At 46.3% G+C, this 22,673-nt stretch overlaps 1 protein-coding gene across 3 annotated transcripts in view; it reads left to right on the plus strand.

Annotated features, from left to right (window-relative positions):
* PGAP1 (post-GPI attachment to proteins inositol deacylase 1) overlaps positions 1 to 22,673 on the plus strand; it is a 794,782-nt gene that overhangs the window by 584,644 nt on the left and 187,465 nt on the right. For all 3 annotated transcript variants that reach the window (XM_073558145.1, XM_073558147.1, XM_073558146.1), the window contains one exon: positions 20,802 to 20,840. In XM_073558145.1, the coding sequence (XP_073414246.1) occupies positions 20,802 to 20,840 (39 nt within the window). The remainder of the gene's footprint in view (positions 1 to 20,801; positions 20,841 to 22,673) is intronic.

Genomic DNA, 22,673 nt, shown 5'->3' on the forward strand with positions numbered 1-22,673 from the left:
ATACAGGGCCCGTCTTTCAGGGCACTCACTGCCTATCCCTCAGATCCTATAGGATACAGATCCCTGTCCCTGCGACGCTGCAGCGCTGGAAGATGGACGCCGCGCTCCCTCTGATAGAGCGCGCGTCCCGCCGTCCACCCCGGCTTCCCAAGTCTCCTGCTCACAGGAGCCGTCTTGTGCCCCTCCTCGGAGCTCCCGGGGGGTCCCGACACCAGCGGACACCAAGCGCTGCCACCAGATCAAGAGCAATATACAGGCGGTATGTGCAGGATATATGAAGGATAGGCAGGAGCTCTCATAGCTTGCGTCCTTCCTTCACCACTACATAGCCACGCCCCCCACACTGCTATGATTTTGATCACTACTATACCTCTTGAGTAGGGATGAGCGATATTGCCCAATATCGTATCGGAATTCCGAAAATATCGGATATCGAAATTTCCGATTTCCGATATCAATGCAAGTCAATGGGAGAAAAAAATTGAAATTACAAATAACCACTACAGTGCTATATAATGGATAAAATGGAGGGGAAACACCTCAGGATAATGGGGAAGGAGTTTGCAGAGGCAGAGGAGCAAAAAAGTTGCTAGAAAAATGCAGAGAGTGAAAGCTGTAGCAGGAAAACTGGTCGCCATCTTCTTAACAGCTGTATTTTTTCTGTGGGTTAGGATTAGTTGGGGTAGGGTTAAGGTTTATGGTTAGGGTTAGTAGGGTTAGGGTAAGGGTTAGGGTTGGTTAGGGTTATTAGGGTTAGGGGTTATGATTAGTAGGGTCAGGGTTAGTAGGGTTATGGTTAGGGGTTAGGATTAGTAGGGTTATGGTTAGTGGTTAGGGTTTAGGGTTAGGATTAGTGGTAGGGGTTAAGGGTTAGGGATAGTTAGGGTTAGTGATTTTACATTATTAAATTAAAACTGCCGGTGGTGGTGTCAATATTCCCTTTGGCTGACATGTGTCCGCGTTCAGCTCACCTTGCTTTGCAGGGAGTTTCCAGGACCACCACGTGGAGGAACGGATACACTCCCTTTAAACCATGCTTAGTCTTCTTCTGTTGATTATATTACTGTTATTTAGTAATTCTGCATATTGATATTCTGCCTTTGGTTCATGTACATCTGCTCCTACTGCTTCCTAAACCTCCGTCTATTGTTATTCTGCTATTGGCTGGTTGCAGAATGTCCCAAACCCAGAGGAAATACGCAGAAGTAACAGTAGGCAGAGGAACTTGAGAGAACCAGCTGGTGAGTCTGGAACCCGTATAGGCAGCAGAAATCAGCATAAGAGCCAATAGAACTAACAGGCACCAGCTGACGTTACCGGAGCCCGTTAACTAAGCAGGAGGTACCTGTGCCAGAATGCACTACCAAGGACCAGCAGACATTACTGGAACTCGGATACCACAAAGGAGGGACCTAAGCCATTGACTCTACTGAGAACCAGCTGACGTTACTGGAACCCAGATAACCTGCAGAAGGTAAAAGTGCCAGTGGCTGTACTGGGCAACAGCTGATATTACTGTAGCCCGGATACCACAATGTAGTAGTGACATAAGCCAAAAGCACTGCCGAGAAGCCCAAAAAACCCCCACAAAGACGCAAGTTCAAGAGCAAAAAGACAGGAGTCCGGGGACATCTCCATCTGTCTTCTAGTCTTGGGTCTTCTGCATCTGTCTTCCTGTCTTGGGTCTTCTGCATCTGTCTTGGGTCTTCTACCAGAGTAATGTCTTCTCGGCAGAAGGTGCAAGAGCCACATTTGCCCCCGCAACCCGCACACAGTCTTCTTTACTCCGCAGTCGCAGCAGTGGAGGAGCAGGGCTTACTGGCACTGTCGAGACCAGCCTTGAGTGCCAGGTCCCGGAGTCCACGTAGGGGGCTCCTACACTGCCAACACCACGGATAACAGCAAACTGAGCCGGAATGATGTACGGCGGGGGCATGGAACAGTGCGGCGGACACAACCGTGTAACGGCGAGCATTGTTGAAACACAGTTTGGAGCATGAGGTACCCATTCCCTTGGGCACTCCCGAGAACCATCTGGCGATGCTGGAACTCTGTTTACCCCTCGGGGGAAGCACCTGTGTCCGCACTTCACTGCCAGGAAACAGCCTGCGTGGCTGGATCCCGCCTCTTGTGCTTCTGCCTATAGGTGTTTGGCATCTGTCGTCCTTTTTTTCCACTTTGGTCTAACGAGGTACAGCTGGCGGTACTGTTGCCCAGAAACACAGCATGCTGTGAAAGTGGCAGTCACGGAAATGGGCATTAGCTGGCGGTACTAGAGCCCAGAAACACAGCCTGCTGTGAAATCAGCAGTCACGGAAATGGACACTTGCTGGCGGTACTAGAGCCCAGAAACACGGCATGCTGTGAAAGTGGCAGTCACAGAAATGGGCACTAGCTGGCGGTACTAGAGCCCAGAAACACGGCTTGCTGTGAAATCAGCAGTCACGGAAATGGGCACTAGCTGGCGGTACTAGAGCCCATGGAAAACAGTATGAGGTGAAAGTCAGTCACAGAACCAGGTGCTAGATGTTGGTAGTAGAGGCCAGAGCATGGGCATAACAGATGACGCTGTGTGCAACATAGGCACATGACAGAGCATGCATACTGCTACCAACCATGCATGTAGCCTGTCCACTCTGGCCCAGGGCAGCAAAAGCCACCAGAAATCCAGGCCTGGTTCATTTTTATGAATGTAAGCCGGTCCACATTTGCAGCGGATAGTCTGGTACGTTGGTCTGTTAGTACATTGCCAGCTGCACTAAAGATGCATTCAGAAATCACACTGGCACCAGGACAAGCCAGGACCTCCAAGGCATACTGGCTAAGCTCGGGCAATGTATCCAACTTGGAGACCCAAAACTTGAAGTGGCCAGATCCATCCTGAAGCACACTGACAGGGGTGGAGAGGTATTGTGCCACCATGTCACGATAACGTTGCCTCCTAGTGCGTTGCACTGTCTGTGCTGATGATGCCCGAACTGTTTGCAGGTTCAGAAACTGTTGGAACATGTTGGGTATACTGAACCTGTCAGTAGCAGATGTACTGCTTCTGCTACCGACTTCTGAACGGATTCCGCTGGGCCCAGGATGCACTGAGGTGCCTGCTAGTGCACACGCATCACTGCTATGCGGTGGAAAAGAGTACATGAGTGAATTAACCAGTGCATCTTGGTACTACTGCATTTTACGCGCCCGGTTCAACGGTGTAATTAGGCTTTGAAGGCTGTCCCGGTAACGTGGATCTAAGAGGGTGGCCACCCAGTAGTCATTTGTGTGGAGAATACGAGCCACGCGTGGGTCGTTTCTCAGACACTGCAGCATGAAGTCACTCGTGCTGAATGCTGCCAACTGGCCATGCATCGCTGTCACCAGCTGGAGGAATGTGCTCTGGCTGCTCTGCATCACCCCATCCACGCTCTATCTGGTGACTACTAGTAGAGCGCTGTGTACTTTCCTCCTCTGGCTCATCCTCATAGTCCTCCTCATCCTCCTCGCTTGCTGTGTCCTGCCTGGACCTTTGTGAGGCACCCACAGAGCTTTGTATCAACCGGGCCGATGAAGATTGCCTGGTTGGTGCAAGTGTCTCATCATACTCCTCCTCCTCCTGAGAAACCTCATCCCTTAGTCCTTTAAGTCAGTGGTCCCCAACCTTTTTTGCACCAGGGACCGGTTTCAAGCAAGACCATTCTTCCATGGCCTGGCAGGGCGGGGATGGAGGTGTGGCAGGGGCGGGGCTTTGGTCATAAGGGGGCGGGGCTATGGACGCGGTTGTAGTGTAGCAGTGCATACTTATAATTAAATAACATTTATAATGTGACTCAACTCACCATAGGTTTTGAATAAGTGCTCCATCACCCCCTTCTCCCCATCATTGCCTTCACCCCATCACTCCCTTCTCCCCATCATTGCCTTCACCCCATCACTGCCATCTCTCCATCATTGCCTTCACCCCATCACTGCTGTCTCCCCATCACTCCCCTCTCCCCATCATTGCCTTCACCCCATCACTGCTGTCTCTCCATCATTGCCTTCACCCCATCACTCCCGTGCCGTCTCTCCATCACTCCCCTCATGGCCTTCTCATGTCCCCATCTCCTCCAGGGCCAGGCTACACAAACACAGACCAACACACACACACACACACACACACACACCACCTCTCTCCTCTCACCTGTCGCAGCATTGCCCGCGCTTCCTCGCTCTGACACAGCAGCGGCCGCGCTCTCCTCTCTGTGTCAGTCAGAGACAGGAAGCGCGGGCGGCGGCCAGGAAGCTGGACGCAGTGGGCGGGTCCTTGCAGCTCCGCTCCTGCTATTCCCTCTTGTAGGCAGCGGAGCTGCTTGGATCGCTCCCTGGCCGCCGCTACACACGCCGCCCCAGCCCCCGCTACGCCACTGACCGCCCCTGGCTCCCCTTGTGTCCGCGGACCGGCAAGGGCACTGCAGCGGCCCGGTGCTGGGCCGCGGACCGGCGGTTGGGGACCCCTGCTTTAAGTGATGATTCTATAAGGCATTTAAGTGGAATAGTCAGGCTGAGTAGGGCAGCATCCGTGCTCACCATCAGAGTGAAGTCCTTGAAGCACTTCAAAATGGTGCATATGTCCTTCATGGATGCCCACTCTGTGGTTGTAAATTGGGAGGGCTGATATGTATGTCGCCTACTTTGCGCCTGATGCAGCTGCAACTCCATAATTGCAGGTTGCTGCTCACACAACCTCCGCAGCATATGCAAAGTCGAATTCCACCTGGTGGGGAGGTCAACAATGATGCGGTGCTCGGGCAGGCCCAATCTGCGCTGCATGGCTGAAAGGCGCGATGCAGCCATGCTTGAACGCCGCAAATGAGAGCACCCATATCTGACTTTGTGCAGCAGCTCCTCAAGGTCAGGATAGTTCCTAAGGAAACTCTGCACCACCAAGTTTAGGACATGGGCAAGGCATGGAATGTGAGTCAGACCACCTAGGCCCAGAGCTGCGACCAGGTTTCGGCCATTGTCACACACCACCATAACTGGCTGGTGGTTGAGCGGCGCAAGCCACATGTCGCTCTGCTCCTTGAGTGTGTTCCACAGCTCGGTTGCGGTGTTGCTAACATCACCCAGATAAACCAATTTCAACACGGCCTGTTGATGTTTGGCTGATGCAGTGCTGAAATCGGTTGTTGTGGTACGTCTGGGTGCAGGCGAGTCTGACGAGGAGTATGAGGAGGAGTCAATTTGTACGGAGGAGAGGCCTGCAATCCGTGGAGTTGGCAGGACCCCCGCTCTTGCACTGTCTATTTCAGTTCCAGGCTCAACTACATTTACCCATTGGGCGGTGATGGAAATGTAGCGTCCCTGGCCATGCTGACTGGTCCACGCGTCGGTGGTCAGGTGGACCTTGCTACTAACTGCATTTTGTAGCGCATGCTTAATTTTACGCTCCACATGCTGTTGCAGGGCGGGGACAGCTTGCCTGCTGAAGTAACATAGTAACATAGTAACATAGTTATTAAGGTTGAAGGGAGACTTTAAGTCCATCTAGTTCAACCCATATCCTATCCTAACTTGCCCTAACATGTAGAAGTGGCTGGGAATGCTGTATTGTGGGATTGCAAACCCCAACATATCGATAAAGGCTGGCTTGCTCACCAGCCAGAATGGTAGCATTTCCACTGCAAGCAGTTTGGCAATGCGAGAATTCATGCCCTGTGCTCGTGGGTGGTTTGCCGAGTACGGGCGCCTTTTCTCCCACACCTGTGTGACAGATGGCTGCACACTGGATTGGGAGTGTGAGGATGCCAGCGAGCGATTGGGATGCTGATGTGGACGAAGTACAGACAGTGTGCCGCTGTACAACACTGCCTGCAGATGCACCCTGGCATTCTGGCGAGGAAGCGGGAGCAGCTGTGTGCGAGCTGGAGGAAGAGGTGGCCACTGTGGCTGAAGAGGTGGAAGGTGGGGGACCAGCTGCAGGTGGCGAATCATCTTGGGTGTGATGCTGCCACTCCACAGGGTGCCTGTTCCTGACATGCATCAACATATTGTTGGTATTAAGGTTGCTGACGTTCTTCCCTCTCCGCACAGTTTGTCGACAAAGCTTGCATCTGACTACTGTAACGTCATCTGCAACTTGGTCGAAAAAGGCCCATGCACCACAACTCTTGGGCGCACCTTTTGTGCTCTTTAAAAGAGCCCTGCTCCTAACGGGTGCTGAAGTTGAGGGAGCCGACAACCAATTTTTCCCTCTTCCTCTCCCATGTGGACGGCCACGCTGCGCCACACCTGCAAGCTCTTCCTCTTAGCTATCCCCACGTGCTTGCTGCCCCTCAGCATGCCGTGATGGGTCAAGGACCTCGTCATCCAATACACTTTCATCAGCAGAAACTGGCAGCTGAGTTTCATCATCTGCTGACTGGGGTCTGGTCTTCTTCCTCAGACGCACGCAGTGGTTGCGCATCTGTGCACACTAACTCTTCTTCAGCTGCAGGAATGCTGTCTGGCTGGCACACAGATTCCAAGCTAACAGATTCTGAGAAGAGGATTAAGGTTGGCTCCTGGCCCTCTGAATGTCTGGGCAATTTAGTGGGCGGTGAAGAAGCAGATGGGTGCTGCTCTTCAGTGGCCTGACCTGATGTGGTGGAGAGGTCTTGGGAGGATGCTGTGCTCATTGAGGTGGATGCCTCAGCTGCCATCCAACCAACAACGGTTTCTACTTGATCCTCTCTTATCAGCCTATGGCCCTGCGCTCCTAACAAGCTGCACATAAATGACTGCTGCCGGGAGAAAGTAGGTGCTGAGTGACTTGGGCCTGCTGCTTGCTCTGGATGTGCACCATGTCTAGCTGCTGATGCACCTCTTCCGCGGCCGCCGCAGGGACGTCCCTTACTCCCTGCCTTCTTCATCTCTATCGATGGATTCAGAACGGCAAGAAAGTTATTATTAGGGATTAGTGTGCTTATTCCTGTAGGACTACAAACAGGTATAAGAAACACTAATGGCACTGTATGATGGTGTATCTGCTACACTTTATTTGAATCTAGTGTGGCCTACACAAAGAGTAACGTGTGTTTGTGGTGTTGGTGTACACGTTATGGTCGGATGTCACAGCGCAGTAAATGACACTGCTGCGATACTAAAAAAAGAAAGGATTCTCCGGGACTGGGCCAGGTGCTGTGTGGCACCAGCCACAGTACAATCCCTATATAGTGTTTAACTTTAACCTCAATAGATGCTGTGAGGTAAAGTAACACTTATAGGGGCACTGAGAGTGAATTTACTGGTGAAAAATTTGGGGGTGCGCGATAGAACAGGCCGCACTAGGGGTCCTGCAGTCTGATGTGACTACAGTCATGGCCAAAAGTTTTGAGAATGACACAAATATTAATTTTTACAAAGTCTACTGCCTCATTTTTTCTAATGGCAATTTGCATATACTCCAGTATGTTATAAAGAGTGATCAGCTTAACAGCAATTACTTGCAAAGTCAATATTTGCCTAGAAAATGAACTTTATCCCCCAAAACACATTTCAACATCATTGCAGCCCTGTCTTAAAAGGACCAGCTAACATCGTTTCAGTGATTGCTCCATTAACACAGGTGTGGGTGTTGATGAGGACAGGACTGGAGATCAATCTGTCATGATTAAGTAAGAATGACACCACTGGACACTTTAAAAGGAGGCTGGTGCTTGGCATCATTGTTTCTCTTCTGTTAACCATGGTTATCTCTAAAGAAACACGTGCAGTCATCATTGCACTGCACAAAAATGGCCTAACAGGGAAGAGTATCGCAGCTAGAAAGATTGCACCTCAGTCAACAATCGCATCATCAAGAACTTCAAGGAGAGAGGTTCCCTTGTTGCCAAAAAGGCTCCAGGGCGCCCAAGAAAGACCAGCAAGAGCCAGGACCATCTCTTAAAAGTGTTTCAGCTGCGGGATCGGGCTACCAGCAGTGCAGAGCTTGCTCAGGAATGGCAGCAGGCAGGTGTGAGTGCATCTGCATGCACTGTGAGGCAAAGACTCTTGGAGCAAGGCCTGGTCTCAATGAGGGCAGCAAAGATGCCACTTCTCTCCAGGAAAAACATCATGGACGGACTGATATTCTGCAAGAGGTACAGGGAGTGGACTGCTGAGGACTGGGGTAAAGTCATTTTCTCTGATGCATCCCCTTTTCGATTGTTTGGGACATCTGGAAAATGGCTTATTAGGAGAAGACCAGGTGAGCGCTACCACCAGTCTTGTCTCATGCCAACTGTCAAGCATCCTGAAACCATTCATGTGTGGGGTTGCTTCTCAGCCAAGGGAATGGGCTCTCTCTGTCTTGCCTAAAAACACAGCCATGAATAAAGAATGGTACTAGAATGTCCTCCAAGAGCAACTTCTCCCAACCGTCCAAGAGCAGTTTGGCGATCAACAATGCCTTTTTCAACATGATGGAGCACCTTGCCATAAAGCAAAGGTGATAACTAAATGGCTCAGGGAACAAAACATAGAGATTTTGTGACCATGGCCTGGAAACGCCCCAGATCTCAATCCCATTGAGAACTTGTGTTCAATCATCAAGAGACGGGTGGACAAACAAAAACCTTCAAATTCAGACAAAATAAAAGCATTGATTTTGCAAGAATGGACTGCTATCAGTCAGGATTTGATCCAGAAGTTGATTGGGAGCATGCCAGGGAGAATTGCTGAGGTCCTGAAGAAGAAGGGTCAACACTGCAAATATTGACTTGCTGCATTAACTCATTCTAACTGTAATATAACCTTTTGCTACTCATATGATTGCAATTATATTTCTGTATGTGATAAAAACATCTGACAAACACACATAAAAACCAGAGGCCAGCAGATCATGTGAAAATATAATATCTGTGTCATTCTCAAAACTTTTGGCCATGACTGTACAAAGACTGACCTAGTGGGTGCTGCACTTCCCCAAAAAAAGCACACAGGCGGTCTGCACAGCGGAGGTGACTAAACTCTGCAAAGCGCACCTGAGCACCAGGAAAATTGAGGGATTAATGGGGGTAAGGGATTGGGGGGGGCGATTCTGGGGGGGAACCCCTCACTGAAAAATCCCTATATAGCGTTCACCAAAATGTACTGGATGGTGAAGCTACACTTTTAGGAAAAAATAGGGGAAGGGGATTTAAGGAATGAAAAGAAAAGGCTGTGAAAAGGCAGTGAGACACACACCACACAGTGCTGCAGCAAGAGGAGCTGCTGCAGTGAATGTGCGCTGCACTGTCTCACTAAGCACCTCACTGAGAGCCTGCACAGCACAAAAAATGAAACTGAGCGGGGTCAGTGAGGAAAAGACTGCTTCTGTAACACACAGGGGCTGCTACAGTCGCTGAAAAACAATTTCTATCGCTACTAGATCCGAGATCTCTCCCTATCTTCAACAGCAACCTATCCCTATTTGCTTTCACAGTAGAGTGAGGCTAAAATAGCAGGCGCAGCCTTTTATACTGCCTGATCACACCATCCAGCCAGCCAATTGCAGCGCAGCCCCTAGCTAGCTCGTTTGGACGCCTCCTACCAAGCTTAGGGGAGTTACACAATGTTGTCAGCAATTCTTCAGCTCCTGATTTGCTCCACGGAGCACTCAGATGCTGAAGGATTATGGGATTTCTGATTTCCGATGTGAAAAAAATATCGGAATCGGAAATCGTAATTCCGATATCGCGAATATCAGGCCGATTTCCGATATTTCAATATCAGAAAGCTCATCCCTACTCTTGAGACATTATTGGCCGTTCCCCACTGTCATCTTCTACTGGCCATGGGTGCTCAAATATTTGAACATCACTACACATGAGCTACTCTTAAAACTAGCAGGGTGAGAGGCCAGAAATCAATAAATTGACATGTAATGAGCTTCTTTGAGTGTCCAAGTATGGAATCACTTGTCTCCTCTGAGTTACCATGGTAGGAGCAAGGCGGATTAGGGTGAGGATTATGTGATCCAGACTCTGGACTAGTGAGACTGGACAGTGTGGAAGACGGTGGTGCTGGGAAACATACTGGAATCATTATCTGCTATCCAACCGACCACCTGTTCACACTGTTGTCGCTTCAAGAGTGGTGTCCCAACCCCACTGCAAAGTGGGACATGAAGCTAGGTCTCATGGATGAGTGTGTTTGTTGTGGTCCCGCAGCAGGCACAGTTTCACCTGGCCCACAGCCTCGGCCTCTGTATGCACCATGAGCAGCATGTCCACTTCCCCATTCAAAAGCGCACGCCTTGCTCATATTAAATTAAGTGTGCAGCTAAGAGTGATATCACTATGGACTAAAATAGAATAGATGTAGTCCTGATAAGGAGTTTGGGTTTTAGGTTTCAGCAGCAAGAACTGTAAGGCTATAAATCCTAATGCAATGCACTACTATCATTTTTCCAGCAGCTACCCCTACTGCAAATGCAGCTAATAGCGGTATTTACATTGCATTAATAGATTTATCCCAGAAAAATAATTTTTTGTTTATATGTATCAGCAGGAAGGCCTGTAAGGCGATATAAACCCTGACTATAAGCCTGTAATGCAAGCTTTCCTTTCTCCAGGAGCTATCCCTACACTACAGCTAACAGTGGTATTTATATTTAATAGAATAGATGTACCCCTTATAAGGACTTTTGGTTTTAGGTTTCTGCATCAAGGACTGTAAGGTTATGTGCACACGTTAGGGAATTACTGCAGAAATTTCCGCGGGAATTCTGGAATTCCATTCCGCGGGAAATATGCGAGAAAACTGCATTTTAATTCTTGCATATTTCCCACGGAAAAACTAGCGATTTGCAAGCGTAGTTAGCTTGTAGAATGCTAGCGTTTTCCAAGCGATCTGTAGCATCGCTTGGAAAAGTGATTGACAGGTTGGTCACACTCGTCAAACATAGTGTTTGACGAGTGTGACCAACTTTTTACTATTGAGGCTGCCTATGCGGCATCAGGTAGTAAAAAGATAGGATGTAAAAAATTATTTAAAAAAATTAAAAATCGTGTTTTTCTCACCTTCCGATGTCCCACGCAGCGTTCCCAATCATCGCGATCCTCCCGGCAGGTTCCGTTCCCAATGATGCATTGCGCCAATGACCTTTGATGACATCGCGGTCTCGCGAGACCGCTATGGTGTCGTGAGACTGCGACGTCATCAAAGGTCATTGGCACAATGCATCGCTGAAGCCTGCTGACGCTGCGAGGGACATAGGAAGGTGAGAATATGTCAATTTTTTATTTTACTTCTATTGTTTACAGGGTGTAGGGATTCTACTCGCTCACGTGCAGCGGGAGACAGTCAGGAGACAGGTTCCTTTAAAGTTCATGGGGTTTATTGCATCATAAACCCATAAAGCAGCACATAACAAAAGAGAGAGCCTTTAGCTTAGGCAAAAAGAGAACACAAATGTCCGGTACTTCAGACTCAGTCCTGGAGCCTCCGCACACACGGGAGGCTTAGTCCTCCCCACATACAGCTCTGTATTTCAGAAGCAGTCCACATTATAAGGGTATAGCCACACCCACGAACCCAGCAGCTGATTGGTCACGTGATTGTGACCTCACCACAGGTCCTTGCAGTACATTAGAGGTATAGTAATATCATTATGCCTTATATTACGGAGACAAGCCATCTCTGAGACACATCCCCCATCGACTATACAACCCTTAGCCACGCCACATACCTCCCCCCTCTGCCTAAAGCCGTGGGGCTCGGCACTTTCACCTACCAGACAAGGGATTCTTGAGAGGGCATCAGCATTCCCATGTAGCTTCTCGGCCCTATGCTCTACATGGAAGCTGAAGTCTTGCAGGGCTAAGAACCAGCGGGTGACCCTAGCATTCTTACCCTTTGTTTCCCTCATCCTTCTGAGTGGGGCATGGTCGGATATTAGCCTAAGCTTCCTTCCCACCAGGTAGTACCGTAAGGTATCCACTGCCCATTTTATGGCCAGACACTCCTTCTCTACAACTGAGTAATTTCCTTCACAAGAAGACAACTTCCTACTCAGGTAGAGAACAGGATGCTCCTCCCCACGTGTCTCCTGGGAAAGGACTGCTCCTACCCCGATATCTGAGGCATCTGTCTGAAGGATAAATTCACGTTTAAAGTCCGGGGCCAGCAGAACAGGTTGTTTACATAGAGCCCCTTTCATTTCTTGGAAGGCTGACTCTGCCTCTTCGGACCATCTGACCATTACTGACTTTGTCCCCTTTAGCAGATCAGTTAGAGGCACAGCCATCATGGCGAGGTTTGGGATGAACATTCTGTAATATCCCACGATCCCCAGGAAGGATTTAACTTGCTTTTTGGACAGAGGTCTCGGCCATGTTTGAATTGCCTCCACTTTATTGATTTGGGGTTTGATCTCGCCACGCCCCACTACATATCCCAGGTACTTGGCTTCTTCTTTCCCCAAAGCACATTCTTTGGGTTTATCGTAAACCCCACCTCCCTTAGAGCATCAAACACTGCTTGGACTTTTTCCAGGTGAGTCTCCCAATCCAGGGTAAAGATGATGATATCATCCAGGTACGCGGCAGCATATAGCTTATGAGGCGCAAGGATTCTATCCATAGCCCTCTGGAAGGTCGCTGGAGCTCCCTGCAGGCCAAATGGCATCCGGACATACTAGAAGCACCTGTCTGGTGTAGAAAATGCAGTCTTCTCGTTGGCCTCCCGTACCATGGGGATCTTCCAATATCCCTTTGTCAAATCCAAGGTAGTTATGTACCTGGCAGGTCCAAGTCTCTCGATGAGCTCATCAACGCATGGCTTGGGATATGCGTCGAACTTGGAGACCTCATTCAGCTTCCGGTAGTCATTGCAGAACCTCCATTCACCATCAGGTTTTGGGACCAGGACAATCGGGCCCGACCAGCCGCTCTTGGATTCCTCAGTGACCCCGAGCTTCAACATATGCTGCACCTCCTTGGTAATTCTCGATGGGCCTCGGGAATTTGATAAGGCTTCACGTACACCCGCACATGTGGCTCGGTCAGAACTTCGTGCTCCACGACCTTTGTGCACCCTGGCAACTCTGAAAACAGGTCCCTGTTTTTCTGGAGTAACTCCCGGCACTGCTGTTTCTGGGCCTTCGATAGCATCTCCGCTATGGTAACCGCTCCAACCTCACCTTCTAGGTTGCCCAGCAAGCACGGAGTTACCGCTGACTCTCTAACCTGCCACGGCTTGATGAGGTTGACATGGTAAACCTGGTATGGTTTCCATCTTCCGTGTTGGTGGATCTTATAGTTTATGTCCCCAAGCTTCTCCACCACCTCATACGGCCCTTGCCACTTGGCCAAGAACTTGCTCTCCACCGTCGGAATAAGCACAAGAACTCGGTCTCACGGATTGAACTGCCTCACTCTTGCTGACCTGTTGTAGATCCTGGCCTGAGCCTCTTGTGCCTGACGGAGATGTTCTTTAACAATGGGCATCACCTTCTTAACCCTCTGCTGCATCAGTGCCATGTGCTCAATGACGCTTCTGTGGGGCATGACTTCGGCTTCCCAGGTTTCCTTGGCTATATCTAGGAGACCTCGCGGATGTCGGCCGTACAGAAGCTCAAAGAGCGAGAACCCCGTGGAGGCCTGGGGAACTTCACAGTTAGAAAACAGAAGATACGATAAGAGACAATCCCAGTCTCTACCGTCTTTCTCTATGGCTTTTCTCAGCATGCCCTTCAGTGTCTTGTTAAATCTCTCAACAAGGCCATCTGACTGTGGATGGTACACTGAAGTCGTCAACTGGGAGATCTGCAGGACCTTGCACAACTCCCTCATCTCCTTGCTCATAAAAGGTGTCCCCTGGTCGGTCAGGATCTCCTTCAGCAAACCCGTCTGGGAAAACACATGGACCAACTCGCGGGCTATACTCTTCGTGGAGGAATTTCTCAGGGGAATTGCCTCAGGATAGCGTGTGGCATAGTCCAGGATGACTAATATATACTGATGGCCCCAGGCTGATTTAACTAAGGTACCGACCAAGTCCATGGTAATTCTCTCAAATGGCACCTCAATAATGGGCAATGGCACAAGGGGGTTCCGGAAATGAGATATGGGGGCAGTTAACTGACCTGCCAGGCAGGACCTGCAATAGTTTACTATTTCCCGGAGACACCCAGGCCAATAGAACCGCTGTACAACCCGTTCCTGCATTTTTTCCACCCCAAGGTGTCCCCCCAAGATGTGTGAATGGGCCATGTCCAACACTTTCCGTCTATAGGGGCCTGGTACTATTAACTGCTCTACCAACTCCTCCCTTATTTTCGTGACCCGGTATAACAACTCCCTACTCATCATAAAATAGGGAAACCTTGTGTCCGCTCCTGGCTTTTGTGCAACCCCATTAATGATGATGACATTTTTGAAGGCTTCTCTCAGTGTTGGGTCCCTATGTTGGGCAGTCCCAAAATTCTCATCTGCCACCCCTAACTCCAGAATGTCAGATACAGGGGACCCGTTCTTCTCCTCCCCCACAAGGACACATAAAGGAAATCCGTCTGCCTCTGGTGGTGGCAGTACGCTATTAGGGTTCATTGGTTCCCTGCTCTTGCTAGCAATCTCAGAACCCTTATCCCACAGCTCCCAAAACAGACAGAAATCCCGGCCTATAATTATAGGATGCAACAAGTCCCGAATGACGCCAACTTCATGGGACTCTGTGCCATGCGCCGTTTCAATGTTCACCCTGGCCATAGGGTAGTCCTTTGCATCGCCATGTATGTACTGAACGCCGACCTTTTTACCTGGGAGTAGGTTGAGAGGAAAAGTGGCCCTTACAAGGGTCACCAAGCTCCCTGAGTCCAGCAGCGCCATTACTGCTCAACCGTTCACCTTCACGGGACATGCTTGAGTCCCCTCGTTAGGTGGAGAGTTCACACTACAGGCTGGGTATGCATAGTACGAACTACGGCGTCCCATGCTGTAGTCCATCTGCTCGGTGGTCTGGGGACAACTGGCAGCTATATGTCCTGGCCCATGGCATCTCCAACAAATAATATCACCCGTGGGGACCTTGGGCACCGCCTCCCTGCCTCTTTTGACCTTGAATGCCCTACCCCTTTTTGGGACTCCGCCCCCTGCTGGGCCCCTCAATACGGAATGAGCTGCTTCCCCAAGGAGCCTTCCATCCCCTGGTATCTCTCGACCAGTCTGACCAGTTCATCAGCATTCTGGGGATCACCCTGGGCAACCCAAGTCTGTAGGGGTCTCGGCAGGGAATGCACAAACCGATCCATCACAACTCGCTCTACCATCTGCGCAGGCGTAGAAGACTCGGGCTGCAGCCATTTCTGGACCAGGTGCAACAAGTCGAACATTTGGGAGCGAGGCGGTTTGTCCCGGTGATAAGCCCAGCAGTGAACTCGCTGTGCCCTGACAGTCATTGTCACCCCCAAATGTGCTAGAATCTCGGCTTTTAGTTTGGGATACTCCTTGGCATCTTGCAAAGTCAAATCATAGTATGCCTTCTTGGGCTCCCCCGTAAGGGTGGTCATTTTTTGTAATGCGCGTCTTACCGCCTTCCTGACGTGGGTGTCATCAGCCAGACCTGGGGTTGAGGCGCTCGTCCTGCCATCCTGGATGGCGGTTGCCAGAAGCTGCATCTGCTGCCATTGCTCCTGCTGGCTCTGCTGGAACTGCTGTAATAACAGCCTGTTGGTCTCCTGTTGCTGTGACTGACTGGACCAGATGTTTCAGCAGGTCCTCCATTATTCCAGGTAGTGCTTGCTGCCTCACTAAAAACTTGACCCAGGACATGCAGCAACTGTCTCAAGTTTCTGCTGGGAACACTGCCCGCACGTCTAGCACCAACTGCAGGGATTCTACTCTCTCAGGTTCAGCAGGAGACAATCAGGAGACAGGTTCCTTTAAAGTTCATGGGGTTTATTGCATCATAAACCCATAAAGCAGCACATAACAAAAGAGAGAGCCTTTAGCTTAGGGGAAAAAGAGAACACAAATGTCCGTTAATTCAGACTCAGTCCTGGAGCCTCAGCACACACAGGAGGCTTAGTCCTCCCCACATACAGCTCTGTGTTTCAGGAGCAGTCCACGTTATAAGGGTATAGCCACACCCACAAACCCAGAAGCTGACTGGTCACGTGATTGTGACCTCACCACAGGTTCTTGCAGTACATTAGAGGTATAGTAATATCATTATGCCTTACATTACGGAGACAAGCCATCTCTGAGACCTATATCTCCCATCGACTATACAACCCTTAGCCACGCCACAAGGGATATGGTACCCAGAGCCTGGAGGAGAAAATCGCGCGTTTAAAATAGCTGCGAAAACGCAAAAAAAAGCTACGTGTGAACACAGCCTAAAGCAATATAATCTCCGATTATAGGCCTGTAGTGCAAATTTTCCCTTCTCCAGCATCTATCGTTACACTACAGCTAACAGCTGTATTTATAGTAGATAGAATAAATTGAACCCTGAAAAGAACTGTTTGGTTATAGGTTTCGGCAAGAATGACTGAAAGCCAATATAAACCCTGACTGGCTTGTAATGCAAATTTTCCGTTTTCCAGCATCTATCCCTGCTTTGTTTCCAGCAGGGTGGATTTGATTTAAATCTAACTGATTTAAATCACGATTTAAATCACTAGTCAGTAAGGCTTGATTTAAATCAGTGATTTAAATCAAAGTTTCTACCTAAACTAGTTCTTGCTACTTTAACATGCAAGTAGATGAAGATTTTTAGAATCACTTTTTATATTACTTTTTCCTCCCCAGTTTAATGGGTTAATCATTCATATTTGGACACCACTGTTCTGTTGTACTTAGGAAGGAGAAAAATAATCCTGACCTTAATAACAATTTAAATAGATTTATTCAACTGAAACAATAACAACATTACAGCATAAGTTATTTGCTTAAACAAACATCCATGTTTGTTAACTAATTTGGCTAAACAAAATATATATATATTTTAAGAAACTTAGACTGTCAGCCCAGCCGACACATGAAAAACTTAAATACTACTGTCCCTGCTGTCCTCTGTAGCTCACTTGTCGTCATCTTCATCATCATCTTCTTCTTTGTTCCTATTCATAATCTGGAAAAGAAAAACAAGCTTTCCTGCTTTTTTGGGTCCCAACCGATTTCTCAATTTAGAATGAATGAGTCCAAAGGAAGAGAATATTCTTTCAACGCCTGCAGAAGAAGCTACTGCTGTTAAAAGTGAAATCATTACTTGAACAGTCTCTAAATCCAAGCGCTTAAGTGACTTCCACCAGTTTACTGGTGTGACCTTCCTTAAAATATCTTCAGCAAACATATATTTCTTGAATGGTTCCCCCTTAGCTCTGAAGTTTATTATAGTTGGCATTAAAGATGGATGATTGCTGGATACCCATGTCATAGCTAACTCCTCTTCCTCAGCACTTAGGTTTTGACCCTGATATTGGATATTGACAATATTTGCCAAAAAATGAGCTGGAGTCTGTGCTTGTCCCATTCGTTTGTTTACTGCTTGTAATTTAATTCTGTCCATGTGTAGTTCTGTTTTTAAGTGTTCACTCAGTTCCTTCCAAATTTCAACAGCATCCGCAATAAAACAGCTATTTTTCTGTATTTTGTTTAAAGCTTGAGAGATGGGTTTCAGGAAGCTCAGCATATGTTCAACATTTCTCTTAAGCCCAATGTTGAGGATTTTGGCCGTGACAGTGCCATCTATTTTATCTCGATTTTCTTCACAAAGTGTCATCAGAATAGGCCAGTTTTTGATATACTGCTCAAAACAGTCCACCACAGAGTTCCATCTAACATCTTGTGGGAGCGTTAGCTTGGTTCCACCCATCCTTTTCAGAGCTGCTGCAGCAAAATGATTATTACGGAAGTATTTAGCAATTTCAACAACATTAGCCTTTATTTCTGGAACACTTAAGTCTTTGGCTAAGAGGTGCAGCAAATGAGCACTGCAACCATATGTTATTAGCAGCTTTCTATTCCCTCCCTGCTCTTCTAAATCTCTTCTCATCTTGGATACGTTTGCAGCATTGTCAGTGACCAAACTGCGTACTAGACATTTGAATTTTTGTTCACATGTCGTTATAGCTTTTACTGACACTTCTTGTAAGTATTCTGCTGTGTGTGCATTTCCTGACGTATCAGTTGTTTGTGCAAGGAAGACTTTACCTTCTTCTGTTGTTATACAAGCACATACAATAGGATCATTGTGGACATTACTCCACCCATCAATACTTAGGTTAACAATTTTACCCTCCAGAGCTGTTGCACATTGCTCCATTTCTCTGTCATACACTTGATCCAGCAGTTTCCCTGCAACATCAGCTCTGCTGGGTGGACTGTATCCTGGTCTCAGTGACTGAACCATATTAATGAAATGTGGGTTCTCAGTCAGACGGAAAGAAGAGTTCGTTGCATAAATAAACTGGGCAATTTTTTCATCAATCAACTCTTTTTCTAATCTGCTAGTTCTTATCACAAACCTATCTATGATGGTTCCAGGAGGTAAAGGTTTTTTCTTCCTTTTGGGTGATGGTGATATGTGGCTGTGGGTGTCTGATGATGATGCTGCTGCTGCTAATGAAGCACTATCCTGGATGGATAACTCTGAAACTGTAGAACAGGATGATGGTGATCTTGGAGGTGGATAGTTTCCAGAATCCATGAATTCCCCTAAACAAAAAAGTCAATGCTGTTATTTTATTGTTTATACAATTTCTGCTTATTGTAGACAACACATCACTGCCCCAAAAGGAATATTTGTTTTTCTTCATAACTGTACCAAATGACAGTAACATGCAGTAATAATAAGAAATATAATTTTTCTCACACATGACAGTTCAGTCTTTAGAAATAGGATTCAATAAAAATGTTTACCAACCTGAAGATCCTGCCTGTTCAGAAGTGTTTCTTTGGTCATCTTCATCACCGCACTTCTCATGATGTTGCCTCATTCGCGCCACCAGGCCTTGCATCTCTTTGTTGCATCGTTTGCATTTTCCACGCATGCCTGCCTTACCGATAGGCGAAGGAGCTTCATTAAAATATTCCCAAACTGGGTCTCTTTTACGGCCTGCTGCCATTATAAGGAAAGAATGTAATAAACCTCAGATCGTACACACAAACAGATCCAGACTTGTCTGTCTGTGGCTATGCTGCAGTATTGTGCTCAAAGTTTCACTTTCATTTTCTTGTCTGCTTGCCCTTCCTCCTCCTCACACTTAGATTCACATTCTTCTTGTGTTGTGCAGATCTATTCCACTCCAAACAATCAGAAACATATTGTCTAACTTCTTGGACTTGGCACTGAAGGGGTTGATTCTGTATTCATAGGTTTGTAGAACAATAGGATTAAGGTCTTTTTCTCAACTCTGTTCATGTTGTAACATTTTTGCCGTGAAGAAGAGGCTGGGACCTCTGCGGAGTCAAATTCAGTTTTGAGAACTGCGTAAGTAAAGCGAGCGTCTGTGATAATATAGGAGAGAAACTGCCCACTAATCCTACAGAAACCTCTGGAAGAGCATGGCATTGTGAATGTTACACATATACAGCCTTTATTCCACTGAGTTAAACAACTCAGCTTTATCTCATGATGGAAGAACCTTTGGATGGTAAAATATTTTCCTCAAAAAGCAGTTTATTGAAAAAAATCCGATTTAAATCAAAAAAATCCGATTTTTTTGATTTTTTTTTTAAAAAAACATTGATTTTTATCCACCCTGGTTTCCAGGGTACGGTGTGGCGAGCATTGCGACACCAGGTCTTATAGTGTATATAACCGATGACGTGATGCGACTCGCCAATCACAGTAATGCCAGTATCCAGCATGGCTATGCATTACTGTGATTGACAGGCCGTCCCCTCATGTTTAGTGGCTTGAAAAAAGCAATGAAATAATACCAAGCGTGGCATTTGAGCACCAGGGATACTCGATCGAGAACTAACCCTGCCTCAGCAATTCCAATGCTTGATCGAGTACCAAGCTGTGCCGAGCATGCTTGCTCATCACAAATAATTTATATAAAAGGCTTTTATTGGGGTTTTCTGTTGTTCTTGAACCACACATGCATGCTGTTCCAAATATATTCCAATTTGTGTTCCAAAATTCAAATTGTGTCCCTTCTGTTCCTAGCCCTGCCATTTGTTCAAACATAACTTTTCGCCTACATGGGGTAATGTCTCTCTTGTAAGAAAGTGGGTACCAAACTGTGGGGTCCACTTTTTGGTGTTTCCTCTTGCAAAAGTAAGAAATTTGGGATAAAGCAAGATTTTGGTGAAAAAAATGAACTTTTTCAATATGACGATTTAATAATCTAAAATTATGTGTAGTACCTGTGGGTTCAAAATGCTTACTATACCCTGGATGAAATCCTTGAGGGGTGTTGTTTCCAAAATTTGGGTTACTTGGTGGGGGATTTTTGCTGTTAAGGTACCTTGGGATTTCTGAAAATGCAACATGGTGCCTACCTTCTCTTTCAGCCAGATTTGTGTTCCAAAATTCAAATATTGTTTCCTTTCCGAGCAATAAAAACGAATTATGTGTCAAAAATTCTGTAGATGTAAAGTCGATGTATGGGAAATGTTAATTACCCTCTTTACCCCCCAAGCCTGTTTTCACCTTAATTAGCAGACCAAATTTTACAATTCTAACCAGTGTAACATTATGAAGTAATAACTCTGTAATGGAATAGATACAGTATGTCTAAAGTCGTAACCGGGGTAACTAATTTGTGTGGCATAGCTATTTGATTTAAGGGCATAAAAATTTAAAGTTTGAAAATTGCTAGATTTTCTAATTGTTTCCTCAGGTTTTTTTTTTTACAATATAATTTATTTTTGTTTCAGGTAACAGTTTATACATCATTTGTACAAATGCTTGGACAGGTAAGTGTAAATTAAAATTGTGCTTTATTGCATTAATAATTACTTAACATTTCCATTGTTTGCGGGCGTGCTTGTTTTTGTATATATATAACATATATACCGTAGCTCTGTCAAAAATTAAGAGACCACTTTCAAATGTTCAGTTTGTCTGATTTTTCTCTTTATATTTATATTTTTGAGTAAATTGTAAATTGTTCTTTTCGTCTATAACCTTCTGACATGTCTCTGAATTTCCAAGCAATAAATTTTGTATTTTTTTTCTGACAAAAAAAGGTCAAAATTTAAAAAAGCAGTGCTTTCAGACCTCAAATAATAAAAAGAAAAGAAGTTCATAATAATTTAGAAACATCAATACTAATGTTTTAACTCAGGAAGAGTTCAGAAATCAATATTTTGTGGAGTAACCATGATTTTTAATCACATCTTTCATGCGTCTTCATGCTTGCCGCCAGTCTTTCACACTGCTTCTGGATCAAAAATTTAAGCAGTTCTTTTTTGTTTAATGGCTTGTGACTATCCATCATCCTCCTGGTTACATTCCAAAGGTTTTCAATGGGGTTCATGTCTGGAGAATGGGCTGCCCATGACAGGGTTTTGATGTGGTGGTCTTTTAATTTTTTCCAGAGCTGTATGTTGAGCGTGTGAATAACATATATTATTGCATAGTGAAAGTATCCAATCATACACGTTACAGATGCCTCTGATGTTTCAACATGTTAGCATCAATTCTATGAACGCAATACCTTGAAATCTCAATTTTTCCATTGCAACCTGGGCCACTTTACAATTTTAAGTTTAACTTAATTACATCTTAGGAAGTTACTTGTATTGTCTCTATTATTTGGACCTTAAAGCGAATCTGTCACCTATATAAGATGCGGCCACCTCCTTTCATGGCTTATCTACAGCAATCTACAACCCCTGGCAAAAGTTATGGAAACACCGGCCTTGGAGGATGTTCATTCAGTTTAATTTTGTAGAAAAAAATCAGATCACAGACATGGCACAAAACTAATGTCAATTCAAAAGTAAACTTTCTGGCTTTAAGAAACACTAAAAGAAATCAAGAACAAAAAATGTCGTAGTCAGTAGTGGTTACTTTTTTAAACAGCACCACCAGGAGGTTGTCCTTCTTATCCTTTTTTTTAAATCAGATATTTTTTATTTGAACATTTTCCAACAAAACAGGTATAACAACCCAGGGGAACGTAGTCCCCTTACCCCACCCCCCTCCCCCCTGAATTGAATTGTCCCCCCATCTTAACAAAAATAAACATATTATTATATAGCGTCAATGTCACGTCTCCTTGAATAACAATAATTAGAAATACAAGAGAGGCTCCAAATGTGCTACATATAGACAAGACTTCTCTTTAATTCAGTAAAGGTACACTCAAATAAGACCTAATCGGAATCTCTGTAACTCTCTGGATGCAAGGCCCGAGCTGCCTGTCCATAATGCCCATATCTTTTCAAATTTTCCGGTACAGCCTCTCTTCAAGTAAATTGCTTTTTCCATGTTAATCACCCAGTTCACCTTACTAATATATTCCGTAATGGAGGGCGTCTGATCATCCAACCAATGCTGTGCTATCAACTTTCTAAACATATATAGCATTCTAGCCACAGCTATTTTGCCATACTCATCTGTCGTTAGATCTTCAACATACCCCAATACACATACCATAGGTGAGCAGTCCAACCCCCCCCCCCCCCCGAATAAACTTTGTTAATGATATCAACTACCTCTTCCCATAGATGATCCAACTTGGGGCAAGTCCACATCATATGAATAAGATCTGCAGACTGAGTCTTACATCTATTGCACATAGG

The sequence above is a fragment of the Dendrobates tinctorius genome, unplaced genomic scaffold, assembly GCF_039654945.1.
Source record: "Dendrobates tinctorius isolate UK_male_01 unplaced genomic scaffold, ASM3965494v1 ptg000254l, whole genome shotgun sequence".
In the NCBI taxonomy this organism is placed as follows: domain Eukaryota; kingdom Metazoa; phylum Chordata; class Amphibia; order Anura; family Dendrobatidae; genus Dendrobates; species Dendrobates tinctorius.